This window comes from Telmatherina bonti, assembly GCF_933228915.1.
Source record: "Telmatherina bonti genome assembly, chromosome: 20".
NCBI classification, from domain to species: Eukaryota; Metazoa; Chordata; class Actinopteri; order Atheriniformes; family Telmatherinidae; genus Telmatherina; species Telmatherina bonti.
The window spans coordinates 33717760-33737093 of record NC_136618.1 but is presented as its reverse complement, the minus strand read 5'-3'; the positions used below and the strand labels follow the sequence as shown (position 1 = coordinate 33737093).

Sequence of the window (19334 nt, the reverse complement as noted above, 5' to 3'; positions counted from 1 at the left end):
CTACTGTCTTCTAACATGTCCCGCTGCATCTTCTACTGTCTTCTAACATGTCCCGCTCCATCATCTACTGTCTTCTAACATGTCCTGCATCATCTACTGTCTTCTAACATGTCCTGCATCATCTACTGTCTTCTAACATGTCCTGCTGCATCATCTACTGTCTTCTAACATGTCCTGTATCATCTACTGTCTTCTAACATGTCCCGCTGCATCTTCTACTGTCTTCTAACATGTCCTGCATCATCTACTGTCTTCTAACATGTCCCGCTGCATCATCTACTGTCTTCTAGCATGTCCCGCTGAATCATCTACTGTCTTCTAACATGTCCTTCATCATCTACTGTCTTCTAACATGTCCTGCATTATCTACTGTCTTCTAACATGTCCTGCATCATCTACTGTCTTCTAACATGTCCTGCATCATCTACTGTCTTCTAACATGTCCCGCTGCATCATCTACTGTCTTCTAACATGTCCCGCTGCATCTTCTACTGTCTTCTAGCATGTCCCGCTGAATCATCTACTGTCTTCTAGCATGTCCTGCATCATCTACTGTCTTCTAACATGTCCTGCATTATCTACTGTCTTCTAACATGTCCTGCATCATCTACTGTCTTCTAACATGTCCTGCATTATCTACTGTCTTCTAACATGTCCTGCATCATCTACTGTCTTCTAGCATGTCCCGCTGCATCATCTACTGTCTTCTAGCATGTCCCGCTGAATCATCTACTGTCTTCTAACATGTCCTTCATCATCTACTGTCTTCTAACATGTCCTGCATCATCTACTGTCTTCTAACATGTCCTGCTGCATCATTTACTGTCTCCTAACATGTCTGGCTGCATCATCTACTGTCTTCTAACATGTCCTTCATCATCTACTGTCTTCTAACATGTCCTGCATTATCTACTGTCTTCTAACATGTACTGCTGCTTCATCTACTGTCTTCTAACATCTCCTGCATCATCTACTGTCTATTAACATGTCCCGCTGCATCATCTACTGTCTTCTAACATGTCCCGCTGCATCATCTACTGTCTTCTAACATGTCCCGCTGCATCTTCTACTGTCTTCTAGCATGTCCCGCTGCATCATCTACTGTCTTCTAACATGTCCTGCATCATCTACTGTCTTCTAACATGTCCCGCTGCATCATCTACTGTCTTCTAACATGTCCTGCATCACCTACTGTCTTCTAACATGTCCTGCATCATCTACTGTCTTCTAGCATGTCCCGCTGCATCATCTACTGTCTTCTAGCATGTCCCGCTGAATCATCTACTGTCTTCTAACATGTCCTTCATCATCTACTGTCTTCTAACATGTCCTGCATCATCTACTGTCTCCTAACATGTCCCGCTGCATCTTCTACTGTCTTCTAACATGTCCCGCTCCATCATCTACTGTCTTCTAACATGCCCTGCATCATCTACTGTCTTCTAACATGTCCTGCATCATCTACTGTCTTCTAACATGTCCTGCTGCATCATCTACTGTCTTCTAACATGTCCTGCATCATCTACTGTCTTCTAACATGTCCCGCTGCATCTTCTACTGTCTTCTAACATGTCCTGCATCATCTACTGTCTTCTAACATGTCCCGCTGCATCATCTACTGTCTTCTAGCATGTCCCGCTGAATCATCTACTGTCTTCTAACATGTCCTTCATCATCTACTGTCTTATAACATGTCCTGCATTATCTACTGTCTTCTAACATGTCCTGCATCATCTACTGTCTTCTAACATGTCCTGCATCATCTACTGTCTTCTAACATGTCCCGCTGCATCATCTACTGTCTTCTAACATGTCCCGCTGCATCTTCTACTGTCTTCTAGCATGTCCCGCTGAATCATCTACTGTCTTCTAACATGTCCTGCATCATCTACTGTCTTCTAACATGTCCTGCATTATCTACTGTCTTCTAACATGTCCTGCATCATCTACTGTCTTCTAGCATGTCCCGCTGCATCATCTACTGTCTTCTAGCATGTCCCGCTGAATCATCTACTGTCTTCTAACATGTCCTTCATCATCTACTGTCTTCTAACATGTCCTGCATCATCTACTGTCTTCTAACATGTCCTGCTGCATCATCTACTGTCTTCTAACATGTCCTGCTGCTTCATCTACTGTCTTCTAACATCTCCTGCATCATCTACTGTCTATTAACATGTCCCGCTGCATCATCTACTGTCTTCTAACATGTCCTGCTGCATCATTTACTGTCTCCTAACATGTCTGGCTGCTTCATCTACTGTCTTCTAACATCTCCTGCATTATCTACTGTCTTCTAACATGTCCTGCTGCTTCATCTACTGTCTTCTAACATCTCCTGCATCATCTACTGTCTATTACCATGTTCAGCTGCATCATCTACTGTCTTCTAACATGTCCCGCTGCATCATCTACTGTCTTCTAGCATGTCCCGCTGCATCATCTACTGTCTTCTAACATGTCCTACTGCATCATCTACTGTCTTCTAACATGTCCCGCTGCATCATCTACTGTCTTCTAACATGTCCCGCTGCATCATCTACTGTCTTCTAACATGTCCTGCATCATCTACTGTCTTCTAACATGTCCTGCAGCATCATCTACTGTCTTCTAACATGTCCTGCATCATCTACTGTCTTCTAACATGTCCTGCATCATCTACTGTCTTCTAACATGTCCCGCTGCATCTTCTACTGTCGTCTAACATGTCCTGCATCATCTACTGTCTTCTAACATGTCCTGCATCATCTACTGTCTTCTAACATGTCCCGCTGCATCTTCTACTGTCTTCTAACATGTCCCGCTGCATCATCTACTGTCTTCTAACATGTCCTGCATCATCTACTGTCTTCTAACATGTCCTGCATCATCTACTGTCTTCTAACATGTCCTGCTGCATCATCTACTGTCTTCTAACATGTCCTGCATCATCTACTGTCTTCTAACATGTCCCGCTGCATCTTCTACTGTCTTCTAACATGTCCTGCATCATCTACTGTCTTCTAACATGTCCCGCTGCATCATCTACTGTCTTCTAGCATGTCCCGCTGAATCATCTACTGTCTTCTAACATGTCCTTCATCATCTACTGTCTTCTAACATGTCCTGCATTATCTACTGTCTTCTAACATGTCCTGCATCATCTACTGTCTTCTAACATGTCCTGCATCATCTACTGTCTTCTAACATGTCCCGCTGCATCATCTACTGTCTTCTAACATGTCCCGCTGCATCTTCTACTGTCTTCTAGCATGTCCCGCTGAATCATCTACTGTCTTCTAACATGTCCTGCATCATCTACTGTCTTCTAACATGTCCTGCATCATCTACTGTCTTCTAACATGTCCTGCATCATCTACTGTCTTCTAACATGTCCTGAATCATCTAATGTCTTCTAACATGTCCCGCTGCATCTTCTACTGTCTTCTAATATGTCCCGCTGCATCATCTACTGTCTTCTAACATGTCCTGCATCATGTACTGTCTTCTAACATGTCCTGCATCATCTACTGTCTTCTAACATGTCCTGCTGCATCATTTACTGTCTCCTAACATGTCTGGCTGCATCATCTACTGTCTTCTAACATGTCCTTCATCATCTACTGTCTTCTAACATGTCCTGCATCATCTACTGTCTTCTAACATCTCCTGCATCATCTACTGTCTATTAACATGTCCCGCTGCATCTTCTACTGTCTTCTAGCATGTCCCGCTGCATCATCTACTGTCTTCTAACATGTCCTGGATCATCTACTGTCTTCTAACATGTCCCGCTGCATCATCTACTGTCTTCTAACATGTCCTGCTGCATCATTTACTGTCTCCTAACATGTCTGGCTGCATCATCTACTGTCTTCTAACATGTCCTTCATCATCTACTGTCTTCTAACATGTCCTGCATTATCTACTGTCTTCTAACATGCCCTGCTGCTTCATCTACTGTTTTCTAATATCTCCGGCATCATCTACTGTCTATTAACATGTTCCGCTGCATCATCTACTGTCTTCTAACATGTCCCGCTGCATCATCTACTGTCTTCTAGCATGTCCCGCTGCATCATCTACTGTCTTCTAACATGTCCTGCTGCATCATCTACTGTCTTCTAACATGTCCCGCTGCATCATCTACTGTCTTCTAACATGTCCTGCTGCATCATCTACTGTCTTCTAACATGTCCTGCATCATCTACTGTCTTCTAACATGTCCTGCTGCATCATCTACTGTCTTCTAACATGTCCTGCATCATCTACTGTCTTCTAACATGTCCTGCATCATCTACTGTCTTCTAACATGTCCTGCTGCATCATCTACTGTCTTCTAACATGTCCTGCATCATCTACTGTCTTCTAACATGTCCTGCTGCATCTACTGTCTTCTAACATGTCCTGCATCATCTACTGTCTTCTAACATGTCCCGCTGCATCTACTGTCTTCTAACATGTCCTGAATCATCTAATGTCTTCTAACATGTCCCGCTGCATCTTCTACTGTCTTCTAACATGTCCCGCTGCATCATCTACTGTCTTCTAACATGTCCTGCATCATGTACTGTCTTCTAACATGTCCTGCATCATCTACTGTCTTCTAACATGTCCTGCTGCATCATTTACTGTCTCCTAACATGTCTGGCTGCATCATCTACTGTCTTCTAACATGTCCTTCATCATCTACTGTCTTCTAACATGTCCCGCTGCATCATCTACTGTCTTCTAGCATGTCCCGCTGCATCATCTACTGTCTTCTAACATGTCCCGCTGCATCATCTACTGTCTTCTAACATGTCCTGCATCATCTACTGTCTTCTAACATGTCCTGCTGCATCATCTACTATCTTCTAACATGTCCTGCATCATCTACTGTCTTCTAACATGTCCTGCATCATCTACTGTCTTCTAACATGTCCTGCTGCATCATCTACTGTCTTCTAACATGTCCTGCATCATCTACTGTCTTCTAACATGTCCTGCATCATCTACTGTCTTCTAACATGTCCTGAATCATCTAATGTCTTCTAACATGTCCCGCTGCATCTTCTACTGTCTTCTAACATGTCCCGCTGCATCATCTACTGTCTTCTAAGATGTCCTGCATCATGTACTGTCTTCTAACATGTCCTGCATCATCTACTGTCTTCTAACATGTCCTGCTGCATCATTTACTGTCTCCTAACATGTCTGGCTGCATCATCTACTGTCTTCTAACATGTCCTTCATCATCTACTGTCTTCTAACATGTCCTGCATTATCTACTGTCTTCTAACATGTACTGCTGCTTCGTCTACTGTCTTCTAACATCTCCTGCATCATCTACTGTCTATTAACATGTCCCGCTGCATCATCTACTGTCTTCTAACATGTCCCGCTGCATCATCTACTGTCTTCTAGCATGTCCCGCTGTATCATCTACTGTCTTCTAACATGTCCCGCTGCATCTTCTACTGTCGTCTAGCATGTCCCGCTGCATCATCTACTGTCTTCTAACATGTCCTGCATCATCTACTGTCTTCTAACATGTCCTGCATCATCTACTGTCTTCTAACATGTCCCGCTGCATCATCTACTGTCTTCTAACATGTCCTACATCATGTACTGTCTTCTAACATGTCCTGCATCTTCTACTGTCTTCTAACATGTCCCGCTGCATCTTCTACTGTCGTCTAGCATGTCCCGCTGCATCATCTACTGTCTTCTAACATGTCCTGCATCATCTACTGTCTTCTAACATGTCCTGCTGCATCATCTACTGTCTTCTAACATGTCCTGCTGCATCATCTACTGTCTTCTAACATGTCCCGCTGCATCATCTACTGTCTTCTAACATGTCCTACATCATGTACTGTCTTCTAACATGTCCTGCATCTTCTACTGTCTTCTAACATGTCCCGCTGCATCATCTACTGTCTTCTAACATGTCCCGCTGCATCTTCTACTGTCTTCTAACATGTCCTGCATCATCTACTGTCTTCTAACATGTCCCGCTGCATCATCTACTGTCTTCTAACATGTCCCGCTGCATCATCTACTGTCTTCTAACATGTCCTGCATCATCTACTGTCTTCTAACATGTCCTACATCATCTACTGTCTTCTAACATGTCCTGCATCATCTACTGTCTTCTAACATGTCCCGCTGCATCTTCTACTGTCTTCTAACATGTCCTGCTGCATCATCTACTGTCTTCTATCATGTCCTGCATCATCTACTGTCTTCTAACATGTCCTGCATTATCTACTGTCTTCTAACATGTCCTGCATCATCTACTGTCTTCTAACATGTCCTGCTGAATCATCTACTGTCTTCTAACATGTCCTGCATCATCTACTGTCTTGTAACATGTCCTGCATTGTCAACTGTCTTGTAACATGTCCTGCTGTATCATCTACTGTCTTCTAACATGTCCTGCATCATCTACTGTCTTCTGACATGTCCCACTGCATCTACTGTCTTGTAACATGTCTGGCTGCATCATCTACTGTCTTCTAACATGTCCTTCATCATCTACTGTCTTCTAACATGTCCTGCATCATCTACTGTCTTCTGACATGTCCCGCTGCATCATCTACTGTCTTCTAGCATGTCCCGCTGCATCATCTACTGTCTTCTAACATGTCCTGCTGCATCATCTACTGTCTTCTAGCACGCCCTGCTGTATCATCTACTGTCTTCTAACATGTCCTTCATCATCTACTGTCTTCTAACATGTCCTGCATCATCTCCTGTCTTCTAACATGTCCTGCTTCGTCTACTGTCTTCTAACATGTCCCGCTGCATCTACTGTCTTGTAACATGTCCTGCATCATCTAGTGTCTTCTAACATGTCCTGCATCATCTACTGTCTTCTGACATGTCCCGCTGCATCTACTGTCTTGTAACATGTCCTGCATCATCTACTGTCTTCTAACATGTCCTGCTGCATCATTTACTGTCTCCTAACATGTCTGGCTGCATCATCTACTGTCTTCTAACATGTCCTTCATCATCTACTGTCTTCTAACATGTCCTGCATCATCTACTGTCTTCTAACATGTACTGCTGCTTCATCTACTGTCGTCTAACATCTCCTGCATCATCTACTGTCTATTAACATGTCCCGCTGCATCATCTACTGTCTTCTAACATGTCCCGCTGCATCATCTACTGTCTTCTAGCATGTCCCGCTGCATCATCTACTGTCTTCTAACATGTCCCGCTGCATCTTCTACTGTCTTCTAGCATGTCCCGCTGCATCATCTACTGTCTTCTAACATGTCCTGCATCATCTACTGTCTTCTAACATGTCCCGCTGCATCATCTACTATCTTCTAACATGTCCTGCATCATCTACTGTCTTCTAACATGTCCTGCATCATCTACTGTCTTCTAACATGTCCTGCTGCATCATCTACTGTCTTCTAACATGTCCTGCATCATCTACTGTCTTCTAACATGTCCTGAATCATCTAATGTCTTCTAACATGTCCCGCTGCATCTTCTACTGTCTTCTAACATGTCCCGCTGCATCATCTACTGTCTTCCAACATGTCCTGCATCATGTACTGTCTTCTAACATGTCCTGCATCATCTACTGTCTTCTAACATGTCCTGCTGCATCATTTACTGTCTCCTAACATGTCTGGCTGCATCATCTACTGTCTTCTAACATGTCCTTCATCATCTACTGTCTTCTAACATGTCCTGCATTATCTACTGTCTTCTAACATGTACTGCTGCTTCATCTACTGTCTTCTAACATCTCCTGCATCATCTACTGTCTATTAACATGTCCCGCTGCATCATCTACTGTCTTCTAACATGTCCCGCTGCATCATCTACTGTCTTCTAACATGTCCCGCTGCATCTTCTACTGTCTTCTAGCATGTCCCGCTGCATCATCTACTGTCTTCTAACATGTCCTGCATCATCTACTGTCTTCTAACATGTCCCGCTGCATCATCTACTGTCTTCTAACATGTCCTGCATCATCTACTGTCTTCTAACATGTCCCGCTGCATCATCTACTGTCTTCTAGCATGTCCCGCTGAATCATCTACTGTCTTCTAACATGTCCTTCATCATTTACTGTCTTCTAACATGTCCCGCTGCATCATCTACTGTCTTCTAACATGTCCTGCATCATCTACTGTCTTCTAGCATGTCCCGCTGCATCATCTACTGTCTTCTAGCATGTCCCGCTGAATCATCTACTGTCTTCTAACATGTCCTTCATCATCTACTGTCTTCTAACATGTCCTGCATCATCTACTGTCTTCTAACATGTCCCGCTGCATCTTCTACTGTCTTCTAACATGTCCCGCTCCATCATCTACTGTCTTCTAACATGTCCTGCATCATCTACTGTCTTCTAACATGTCCTGCTGCTTCATCCACTGTCTTCTAACATGTCCTGCATCATCTACTGTCTTCTAACATGTCCCGCTGCATCTTCTACTGTCTTCTAACATGTCCTGCATCATCTACTGTCTTCTAACATGTCCCGCTGCATCATCTACTGTCTTCTAGCATGTCCCGCTGAATCATCTACTGTCTTCTAACATGTCCTTCATCATCTACTGTCTTCTAACATGTCCTGCATTATCTACTGTCTTCTAACATGTCCTGCATCATCTACTGTCTTCTAACATGTCCTGCATCATCTACTGTCTTCTAACATGTCCCGCTGCATCATCTACTGTCTTCTAACATGTCCCGCTGCATCTTCTACTGTCTTCTAGCATGTCCCGCTGAATCATCTACTGTCTTCTAGCATGTCCTGCATCATCTACTGTCTTCTAACATGTCCTGCATTATCTACTGTCTTCTAACATGTCCTGCATCATCTACTGTCTTCTAGCATGTCCCGCTGCATCATCTACTGTCTTCTAGCATGTCCCGCTGAATCATCTACTGTCTTCTAACATGTCCTTCATCATCTACTGTCTTCTAACATGTCCTGCATCATCTACTGTCTTCTAACATGTCCTGCTGCATCATTTACTGTCTCCTAACATGTCTGGCTGCATCATCTACTGTCTTCTAACATGTCCTTCATCATCTACTGTCTTCTAACATGTCCTGCATTATCTACTGTCTTCTAACATGTACTGCTGCTTCATCTACTGTCTTCTAACATCTCCTGCATCATCTACTGTCTATTAACATGTCCCGCTGCATCATCTACTGTCTTCTAACATGTCCCGCTGCATCATCTACTGTCTTCTAACATGTCCCGCTGCATCTTCTACTGTCTTCTAGCATGTCCCGCTGCATCATCTACTGTCTTCTAACATGTCCTGCATCATCTACTGTCTTCTAACATGTCCCGCTGCATCATCTACTGTCTTCTAACATGTCCTGCATCACCTACTGTCTTCTAACATGTCCTGCATCATCTACTGTCTTCTAGCATGTCCCGCTGCATCATCTACTGTCTTCTAGCATGTCCCGCTGAATCATCTACTGTCTTCTAACATGTCCTTCATCATCTACTGTCTTCTAACATGTCCTGAATCATCTAATGTCTTCTAACATGTCCCGCTGCATCTTCTACTGTCTTCTAACATGTCCCGCTGCATCATCTACTGTCTTCCAACATGTCCTGCATCATGTACTGTCTTCTAACATGTCCTGCATCATCTACTGTCTTCTAACATGTCCTGCTGCATCATTTACTGTCTCCTAACATGTCTGGCTGCATCATCTACTGTCTTCTAACATGTCCTTCATCATCTACTGTCTTCTAACATGTCCTGCATTATCTACTGTCTTCTAACATGTACTGCTGCTTCATCTACTGTCTTCTAACATCTCCTGCATCATCTACTGTCTATTAACATGTCCCGCTGCATCATCTACTGTCTTCTAACATGTCCCGCTGCATCATCTACTGTCTTCTAACATGTCCCGCTGCATCTTCTACTGTCTTCTAGCATGTCCCGCTGCATCATCTACTGTCTTCTAACATGTCCTGCATCATCTACTGTCTTCTAACATGTCCCGCTGCATCATCTACTGTCTTCTAACATGTCCTGCATCATCTACTGTCTTCTAACATGTCCCGCTGCATCATCTACTGTCTTCTAGCATGTCCCGCTGAATCATCTACTGTCTTCTAACATGTCCTTCATCATTTACTGTCTTCTAACATGTCCCGCTGCATCATCTACTGTCTTCTAACATGTCCTGCATCATCTACTGTCTTCTAGCATGTCCCGCTGCATCATCTACTGTCTTCTAGCATGTCCCGCTGAATCATCTACTGTCTTCTAACATGTCCTTCATCATCTACTGTCTTCTAACATGTCCTGCATCATCTACTGTCTTCTAACATGTCCCGCTGCATCTTCTACTGTCTTCTAACATGTCCCGCTCCATCATCTACTGTCTTCTAACATGTCCTGCATCATCTACTGTCTTCTAACATGTCCTGCTGCATCATCCACTGTCTTCTAACATGTCCTGCATCATCTACTGTCTTCTAACATGTCCCGCTGCATCTTCTACTGTCTTCTAACATGTCCTGCATCATCTACTGTCTTCTAACATGTCCCGCTGCATCATCTACTGTCTTCTAGCATGTCCCGCTGAATCATCTACTGTCTTCTAACATGTCCTTCATCATCTACTGTCTTCTAACATGTCCTGCATTATCTACTGTCTTCTAACATGTCCTGCATCATCTACTGTCTTCTAACATGTCCTGCATCATCTACTGTCTTCTAACATGTCCCGCTGCATCATCTACTGTCTTCTAACATGTCCCGCTGCATCTTCTACTATCTTCTAGCATGTCCCGCTGAATCATCTACTGTCTTCTAGCATGTCCTGCATCATCTACTGTCTTCTAACATGTCCTGCATTATCTACTGTCTTCTAACATGTCCTGCATCATCTACTGTCTTCTAGCATGTCCCGCTGCATCATCTACTGTCTTCTAGCATGTCCCGCTGAATCATCTACTGTCTTCTAACATGTCCTTCATCATCTACTGTCTTCTAACATGTCCTGCATCATCTACTGTCTTCTAACATGTCCTGCTGCATCATTTACTGTCTCCTAACATGTCTGGCTGCATCATCTACTGTCTTCTAACATGTCCTTCATCATCTACTGTCTTCTAACATGTCCTGCATTATCTACTGTCTTCTAACATGTACTGCTGCTTCATCTACTGTCTTCTAACATCTCCTGCATCATCTACTGTCTATTAACATGTCCCGCTGCATCATCTACTGTCTTCTAACATGTCCCGCTGCATCATCTACTGTCTTCTAACATGTCCCGCTGCATCTTCTACTGTCTTCTAGCATGTCCCGCTGCATCATCTACTGTCTTCTAACATGTCCTGCATCATCTACTGTCTTCTAACATGTCCCGCTGCATCATCTACTGTCTTCTAACATGTCCTGCATCACCTACTGTCTTCTAACATGTCCTGCATCATCTACTGTCTTCTAGCATGTCCCGCTGCATCATCTACTGTCTTCTAGCATGTCCCGCTGAATCATCTACTGTCTTCTAACATGTCCTTCATCATCTACTGTCTTCTAACATGTCCTGCATCATCTACTGTCTCCTAACATGTCCCGCTGCATCTTCTACTGTCTTCTAACATGTCCCGCTCCATCATCTACTGTCTTCTAACATGTCCTGCATCATCTACTGTCTTCTAACATGTCCTGCATCATCTACTGTCTTCTAACATGTCCTGCATTATCTACTGTCTTCTAACATGTCCTGCATCATCTACTGTCTTCTAACATGTCCCGCTGCATCATCTACTGTCTTCTAGCATGTCCCGCTGAATCATCTACTGTCTTCTAACATGTCCTTCATCATCTACTGTCTTCTAACATGTCCTGCATTATCTACTGTCTTCTAACATGTCCTGCATCATCTACTGTCTTCTAACATGTCCTGCATCATCTACTGTCTTCTAACATGTCCCGCTGCATCATCTACTGTCTTCTAACATGTCCCGCTGCATCTTCTACTGTCTTCTAGCATGTCCCGCTGAATCATCTACTGTCTTCTAACATGTCCTGCATCATCTACTGTCTTCTAACATGTCCTGCATCATCTACTGTCTTCTAACATGTCCTGCATCATCTACTGTCTTCTAGCATGTCCCGCTGCATCATCTACTGTCTTCTAGCATGTCCCGCTGAATCATCTACTGTCTTCTAACATGTCCCGCTGCATCTTCTACTGTCTTCTAATATGTCCCGCTGCATCATCTACTGTCTTCTAACATGTCCTGCATCATGTACTGTCTTCTAACATGTCCTGCATCATCTACTGTCTTCTAACATGTCCTGCTGCATCATTTACTGTCTCCTAACATGTCTGGCTGCATCATCTACTGTCTTCTAACATGTCCTTCATCATCTACTGTCTTCTAACATGTCCTGCATCATCTACTGTCTTCTAACATCTCCTGCATCATCTACTGTCTATTAACATGTCCTGCTGCATCTTCTACTGTCTTCTAGCATGTCCCGCTGCATCATCTACTGTCTTCTAACATGTCCTGGATCATCTACTGTCTTCTAACATGTCCCGCTGCATCATCTACTGTCTTCTAACATGTCCTGCTGCATCATTTACTGTCTCCTAACATGTCTGGCTGCATCATCTACTGTCTTCTAACATGTCCTTCATCATCTACTGTCTTCTAACATGTCCTGCATTATCTACTGTCTTCTAACATGCCCTGCTGCTTCATCTACTGTCTTCTAATATCTCCTGCATCATCTACTGTCTATTAACATGTTCCGCTGCATCATCTACTGTCTTCTAACATGTCCCGCTGCATCATCTACTGTCTTCTAGCATGTCCCGCTGCATCATCTACTGTCTTCTAACATGTCCTGCTGCATCATCTACTGTCTTCTAACATGTCCCGCTGCATCATCTACTGTCTTCTAACATGTCCTGCTGCATCATCTACTGTCTTCTAACATGTCCTGCATCATCTACTGTCTTCTAACATGTCCTGCTGCATCATCTACTGTCTTCTAACATGTCCTGCATCATCTACTGTCTTCTAACATGTCCTGCATCATCTACTGTCTTCTAACATGTCCTGCTGCATCATCTACTGTCTTCTAACATGTCCTGCATCATCTACTGTCTTCTAACATGTCCTGCTGCATCTACTGTCTTCTAACATGTCCTGCATCATCTACTGTCTTCTAACATGTCCCGCTGCATCTACTGTCTTCTAACATGTCCTGAATCATCTAATGTCTTCTAACATGTCCCGCTGCATCTTCTACTGTCTTCTAACATGTCCCGCTGCATCATCTACTGTCTTCTAACATGTCCTGCATCATGTACTGTCTTCTAACATGTCCTGCATCATCTACTGTCTTCTAACATGTCCTGCTGCATCATTTACTGTCTCCTAACATGTCTGGCTGCATCATCTACTGTCTTCTAACATGTCCTTCATCATCTACTGTCTTCTAACATGTCCCGCTGCATCATCTACTGTCTTCTAGCATGTCCCGCTGCATCATCTACTGTCTTCTAACATGTCCCGCTGCATCTTCTACTGTCTTCTAGCATGTCCCGCTGCATCATCTACTGTCTTCTAACATGTCCTGCATCATCTACTGTCTTCTAACATGTCCTGCTGCATCATTTACTGTCTCCTAACATGTCTGGCTGCATCATCTACTGTCTTCTAACATGTCCTTCATCATCTACTGTCTTCTAACATGTCCCGCTGCATCATCTACTGTCTTCTAGCATGTCCCGCTGCATCATCTACTGTCTTCTAACATGTCCCGCTGCATCTTCTACTGTCTTCTAGCATGTCCCGCTGCATCATCTACTGTCTTCTAACATGTCCTGCATCATCTACTGTCTTCTAACATGTCCTGCTGCATCATCTACTATCTTCTAACATGTCCTGCATCATCTACTGTCTTCTAACATGTCCTGCATCATCTACTGTCTTCTAACATGTCCTGTTGCATCATCTACTGTCTTCTAACATGTCCTGCATCATCTACTGTCTTCTAACATGTCCTGCATCATCTACTGTCTTCTAACATGTCCTGAATCATCTAATGTCTTCTAACATGTCCCGCTGCATCTTCTACTGTCTTCTAACATGTCCCGCTGCATCATCTACTGTCTTCTAACATGTCCTGCATCATGTACTGTCTTCTAACATGTCCTGCATCATCTACTGTCTTCTAACATGTCCTGCTGCATCATTTACTGTCTCCTAACATGTCTGGCTGCATCATCTACTGTCTTCTAACATGTCCTTCATCATCTACTGTCTTCTAACATGTCCTGCATTATCTACTGTCTTCTAACATGTACTGCTGCTTCGTCTACTGTCTTCTAACATCTCCTGCATCATCTACTGTCTATTAACATGTCCCGCTGCATCATCTACTGTCTTCTAACATGTCCCGCTGCATCATCTACTGTCTTCTAGCATGTCCCGCTGCATCATCTACTGTCTTCTAACATGTCCCGCTGCATCTTCTACTGTCGTCTAGCATGTCCCGCTGCATCATCTACTGTCTTCTAACATGTCCTGCATCATCTACTGTCTTCTAACATGTCCTGCTGCATCATCTACTGTCTTCTAACATGTCCTGCATCATCTACTGTCTTCTAACATGTCCTGCATCATCTACTGTCTTCTAACATGTCCTGCTGCATCATCTACTGTCTTCTAACATGTCCCGCTGCATCATCTACTGTCTTCTAACATGTCCTACATCATGTACTGTCTTCTAACATGTCCTGCATCATCTACTGTCTTCTAACATGTCCCGCTGCATCATCTACTGACTTCTAACATGTCCCGCTGCATCTTCTACTGTCTTCTAACATGTCCTGCATCATCTCCTGTCTTCTAACATGTCCTGCTGCATCATCTACTGTCTTCTAACATGTCCTACATCATGTACTGTCGTCTAACATGTCCTGCATCATCTACTGTCTTCTAACATGTCCCGCTGCATCTTCTACTGTCTTCTAACATGTCCTCCTGCATCATCTACTGTCTTCTAACATGTCCCGCTGCATCATCTACTGTCTTCTAACATGTCCCGCTGCATCATCTACTGTCTTCTAACATGTCCTGCATCATCTACTGTCTTCTACCATGTCCCGCTGCATCATCTACTGTCTTCTAACATGTCCTGCATAATCTACTGTCTTCTAACATGTCCTGCATCATCTACTGTCTTCTAACATGTCCTGCATTATCTACTGTCTTTTAACATGTCCTGCATCATCTACTGTCTTCTAACATGTCCTGCTGAATCATCTACTGTCTTCTAACATGTCCTGCATCATCTACTGTCTTCTAGCATGTCCTGCATTTTCAACTGTCTTCTAACATGTCCTGCTGCATCATCTACTGTCTTCTAGCATGTCCCGCTGCATCATCTACTGTCTTCTAACATGTCCTGCATCATCTACTGTCTTCTAACATGTCCTGCTGCATCATCTACTGTCTTCTAACATGTCCTGCATCATCTACTGTCTTCTAACATGTCCTGCATCATCTACTGTCTTCTAACATGTCCTACTGCATCATCTACTGTCTTCTAACATGTCCTGCATCATCTACTGTCTTCTAACATGTCCTGCATCATCTACTGTCTTCTAACATGTCCTGAATCATCTAATGTCTTCTAACATGTCCCGCAGCATCTTCTACTGTCTTCTAACATGTCCCGCTGCATCTTCTACTGTGTTCTAACATGTCCCGCTGCATCATCTACTGTCTTCTAACATGTCCTGCATCATCTACTGTCTTCTAACATGTCCCGCTGCATCTTCTACTGTCTTCTAACATGTCCCGCTGCATCATCTACTGTCTTCTAACATGTCCTGCTGCATCATCTACTGTCTTCTAACATGTCCTGCATCATCTACTGTCTTCTAACATGTCCTGCATAATCTACTGTCTTCTAACATGTCCTGCATCATCTACTGTCTTCTAACATGTCCTGCATTATCTACTGCCTTCTGACATGTCCTGCATCATCTACTGTCTTCTAACATGTCCTGCTGCATCATCTACTGTCTTCTAACATGTCCCGCTGCATCTTCTACTGTCTTCTAGCATGTCCCGCTGAATCATCTACTGTCTTCTAACATGTCCCGCTGCATCTTCTACTGTCTTCTAACATGTCCTGCATTATCTACTGTCTTCTAACATGTCCTGCATCATCTACTGTCTTCTAACATGTCCTGCTGCATCATCTACTGTCTTCTAACATGTCCTACATCATGTACTGTCGTCTACCATGTCCTGCATCATCTACTGTCTTCTAACATGTCCCGCTGCATCTTCTACTGTCTTCTAACATGTCCTGCTGCATCATCTACTGTCTTCTAACATGTCCCGCTGCATCTTCTACTGTCTTCTAACATGTCCTGCATCATCTACTGTCTTCTAACATGTCCTGCTGCATCATCTACTGTCTTCTAACATGTCCTGCATCATGTACTGTCGTCTAACATGTCCTGCATCATCTACTGTCTTCTAACATGTCCCGCTGCATCTTCTACTGTCTTCTAACATGTCCCGCTGCATCATCTACTGTCTTCTAACATGTCCTGCATCATCTACTGTCTTCTAACATGTCCTGCATCATCTACTGTCTTCTAACATGTCCCGCTGCATCTTCTACTGTCTTCTAACATGTCCTGCATAATCTACTGTCTTCTAACATGTCCTGCATCATCTACTGTCTTCTAACATGTCCTGCATCATCTACTGTCTTCTAACATGTCCTGCATTTTCAACTGTCTTCTAACATGTCCCGCTGCATCTTCTACTGTCTTCTAACATGTCCCGCTGCATCTACTGTCTTCTAACATGTCCTGCATCATCTACTGTCTTCTAACATGTCGTACATCATCTACTGTCTTCAAACATGTCCAGCATCATCTACTGTCTTCTAACATGTCGTACATCATCTACTGTCTTCTAACATGTCCTGCATCATCTACTGTCTTCTAACATGTCCCGCTGCATCTACTGTCTTGTAACATGTCCTGCATCATCTACTGTCTTCTAACATGTCCTGCATCATCTACTGTCTTCTAACATGTCCGGCTGCATCTACTGTCTTGTAACATGTCCTGCATCTTCTACTGTCTTCTAATATGTCCTACATCATCTACTGTCTTCTAACATGTCCTGCATCATCTACTGTCTTCTAACATGTCCCGCTGCATCATCTACTGTCTTGTAACATGTCCTGCTGTATCATCTACTGTCTTCTAACATGTCCTGCATCATCTACTGTCTTCTGACATGTCCTGCATCATCTACTGTCTTCTAACATGTCCCGCTGCATCTACTGTCTTGTAACATGTCCTGCATCTTCTACTGTCTTCTAATATGTCCTACATCATCTACTGTCTTCTAACATGTCCTGCATCATCTACTGTCTTCTAACATGTCCCGCTGCATCATCTACTGTCTTGTAACATGTCCCACTGCATCTACTGTCTTGTAACATGTCCTGCATCATCTACTGTCTTCTAACATGTCCTGCTGCATCATCTACTGTCTTCTAACATGTCCTGCTGCATCATCTACTGTCTTCTAACATGTCCTACATCATGTACTGTCGTCTAACATGTCCTGCATCATCTACTGTCTTCTAACATGTCCCGCTGCATCTTCTACTGTCTTCTAACATGTCCTGCTGCATCATCTACTGTCTTCTAACATGTCCCGCTGAATCATCTACTGTCTTCTAACATGTCCTGCATCATCTACTGTCTTCTAACATGTCCTGCATCATCTACTGTCTTCTAACATGTCCCGCTGCATCTTCTACTGTCTTCTAACATGTCCTGCATAATCTACTGTCTTCTAACATGTCCTGCATCATCTACTGTCTTCTAACATGTCCTGCATCATCTACTGTCTTCTAGCATGTCCCGCTGCATCTTCTACTGTCTTCTAACATGTCCTGCATAATCTACTGTCTTCTAACATGTCCTGCATCATCTACTGTCTTCTAACATGTCCTGCATCATCTACTGTCTTCTAACATGTCCCGCTGCATCATCTACTGTCTTCTAGCATGTCCCGCTGCATCATCTGCTTTTTTCTAGCATGTCCCGCTGCATCATCTACTGTCTTCTAACATGTCCTGCATCATGTACTGTCCTCTAACATGTCCTGCATCATCTACTGTCTTCTAACATGTCCTGCATCATCTACTGTCTTCTAACATGTCCTGCTGCATCTTCTACTGTCTTCTAACATGTCCTGCTGCATCATCTACTGTCTTCTAACATGTCCCGCTGCATCATCTACTGTCTTCTAACATGTCCTGCATCATCTACTGTCTTCTAACATGTCCTGCATCATCTACTGTCTTCTAACATGTCCTGCATCATCTACTGTCTCCTAACATGTCCTGCTGCATCATCTACTGTCTTCTAACATGTCCTGCATCATCTACTGTCTTCTAGCATGTCCCGCTGCATCATCTGCTTTTTTCTAGCATGTCCCGCTGCATCATCTACTGTCTTCTAACATGTCCTGCATCATGTACTGTCCTCTAACATGTCCTGCATCATCTACTGTCTTCTAACATGTCCCGCTGCATCATCTACTGTCTTCTAACATGTCCTGCATCATCTACTGTCTTCTAACATGTCCTGCATCATCTACTGTCTTCTAACATGTCCTGCATCATCTACTGTCTCCTAACATGTCCTGCTGCATCATCTACTGTCTTCTAACATGTCCTGCATCATCTACTGTCTTATAAGAGAACAGCCCTGTCATCCTGCTGTTTCAGCAGAATTGGGTCTAAATGGGCTTCCAGATGTTTCAAGCATCAGGACTTCACTCCGAGGCTGATTCCAGAAAACAGGTGTCAGCTGAGAGGCTGGTTGTCAGGAAGCCATGTTTCAGACTAAACCGAGGGGGGTGTCAGCCAGCAGCGCGTGGATAAACAGATGAAGGAAAACTTACTCTGACTGTCGAACTTCCGGATGATGGTATCCAGGAAAGTGTTCTGCGGGGCCACGTGGCCCCTCCGGACCGGCATCTTCCCCGCTGGACTTTGTGAGACTTTGCGGGACTTTTAGCACCTCGAGGCTGCGATTTCAGCCTCCGCAGCCGCGCGCACGGTGCTCACTGCGCTGCCTGCATGCACGCGCAGAGCTGCCAGGTTGTAATCCGGGACCCAAAGTTTTCCCAACGACCTCAGACCGGGTCTCTTGTGAACCTGCAGGAGAAAGCCAGGAGTTGTTGGAAGCACGCGCACTGGACGCACGGTAGAGCCGAGCCTCCTGCTTCCAGGCTGAGAGGAGAGCGGGGGGTCTGGTTCTGTCTCCGCGGGGGC

The 19334-nt window shown here is 43.9% G+C and overlaps 1 protein-coding gene across 1 annotated transcript in view; it reads right to left on the bottom strand.

Annotated features, from left to right (window-relative positions):
• kcnh2b (potassium voltage-gated channel, subfamily H (eag-related), member 2b) overlaps nucleotides 1-19037 on the bottom strand; it is a gene marked incomplete at both ends in the record, with an annotated part of 417073 nt that extends 398036 nt beyond the window's left edge. Inside the window, 1 exon segment of the mRNA XM_079259442.1 lies at nucleotides 18962-19037. Coding sequence (XP_079115568.1) covers nucleotides 18962-19037 — 76 coding nt within the window.
• Nucleotides 19038-19334: the final 297 nt, after the last annotated feature.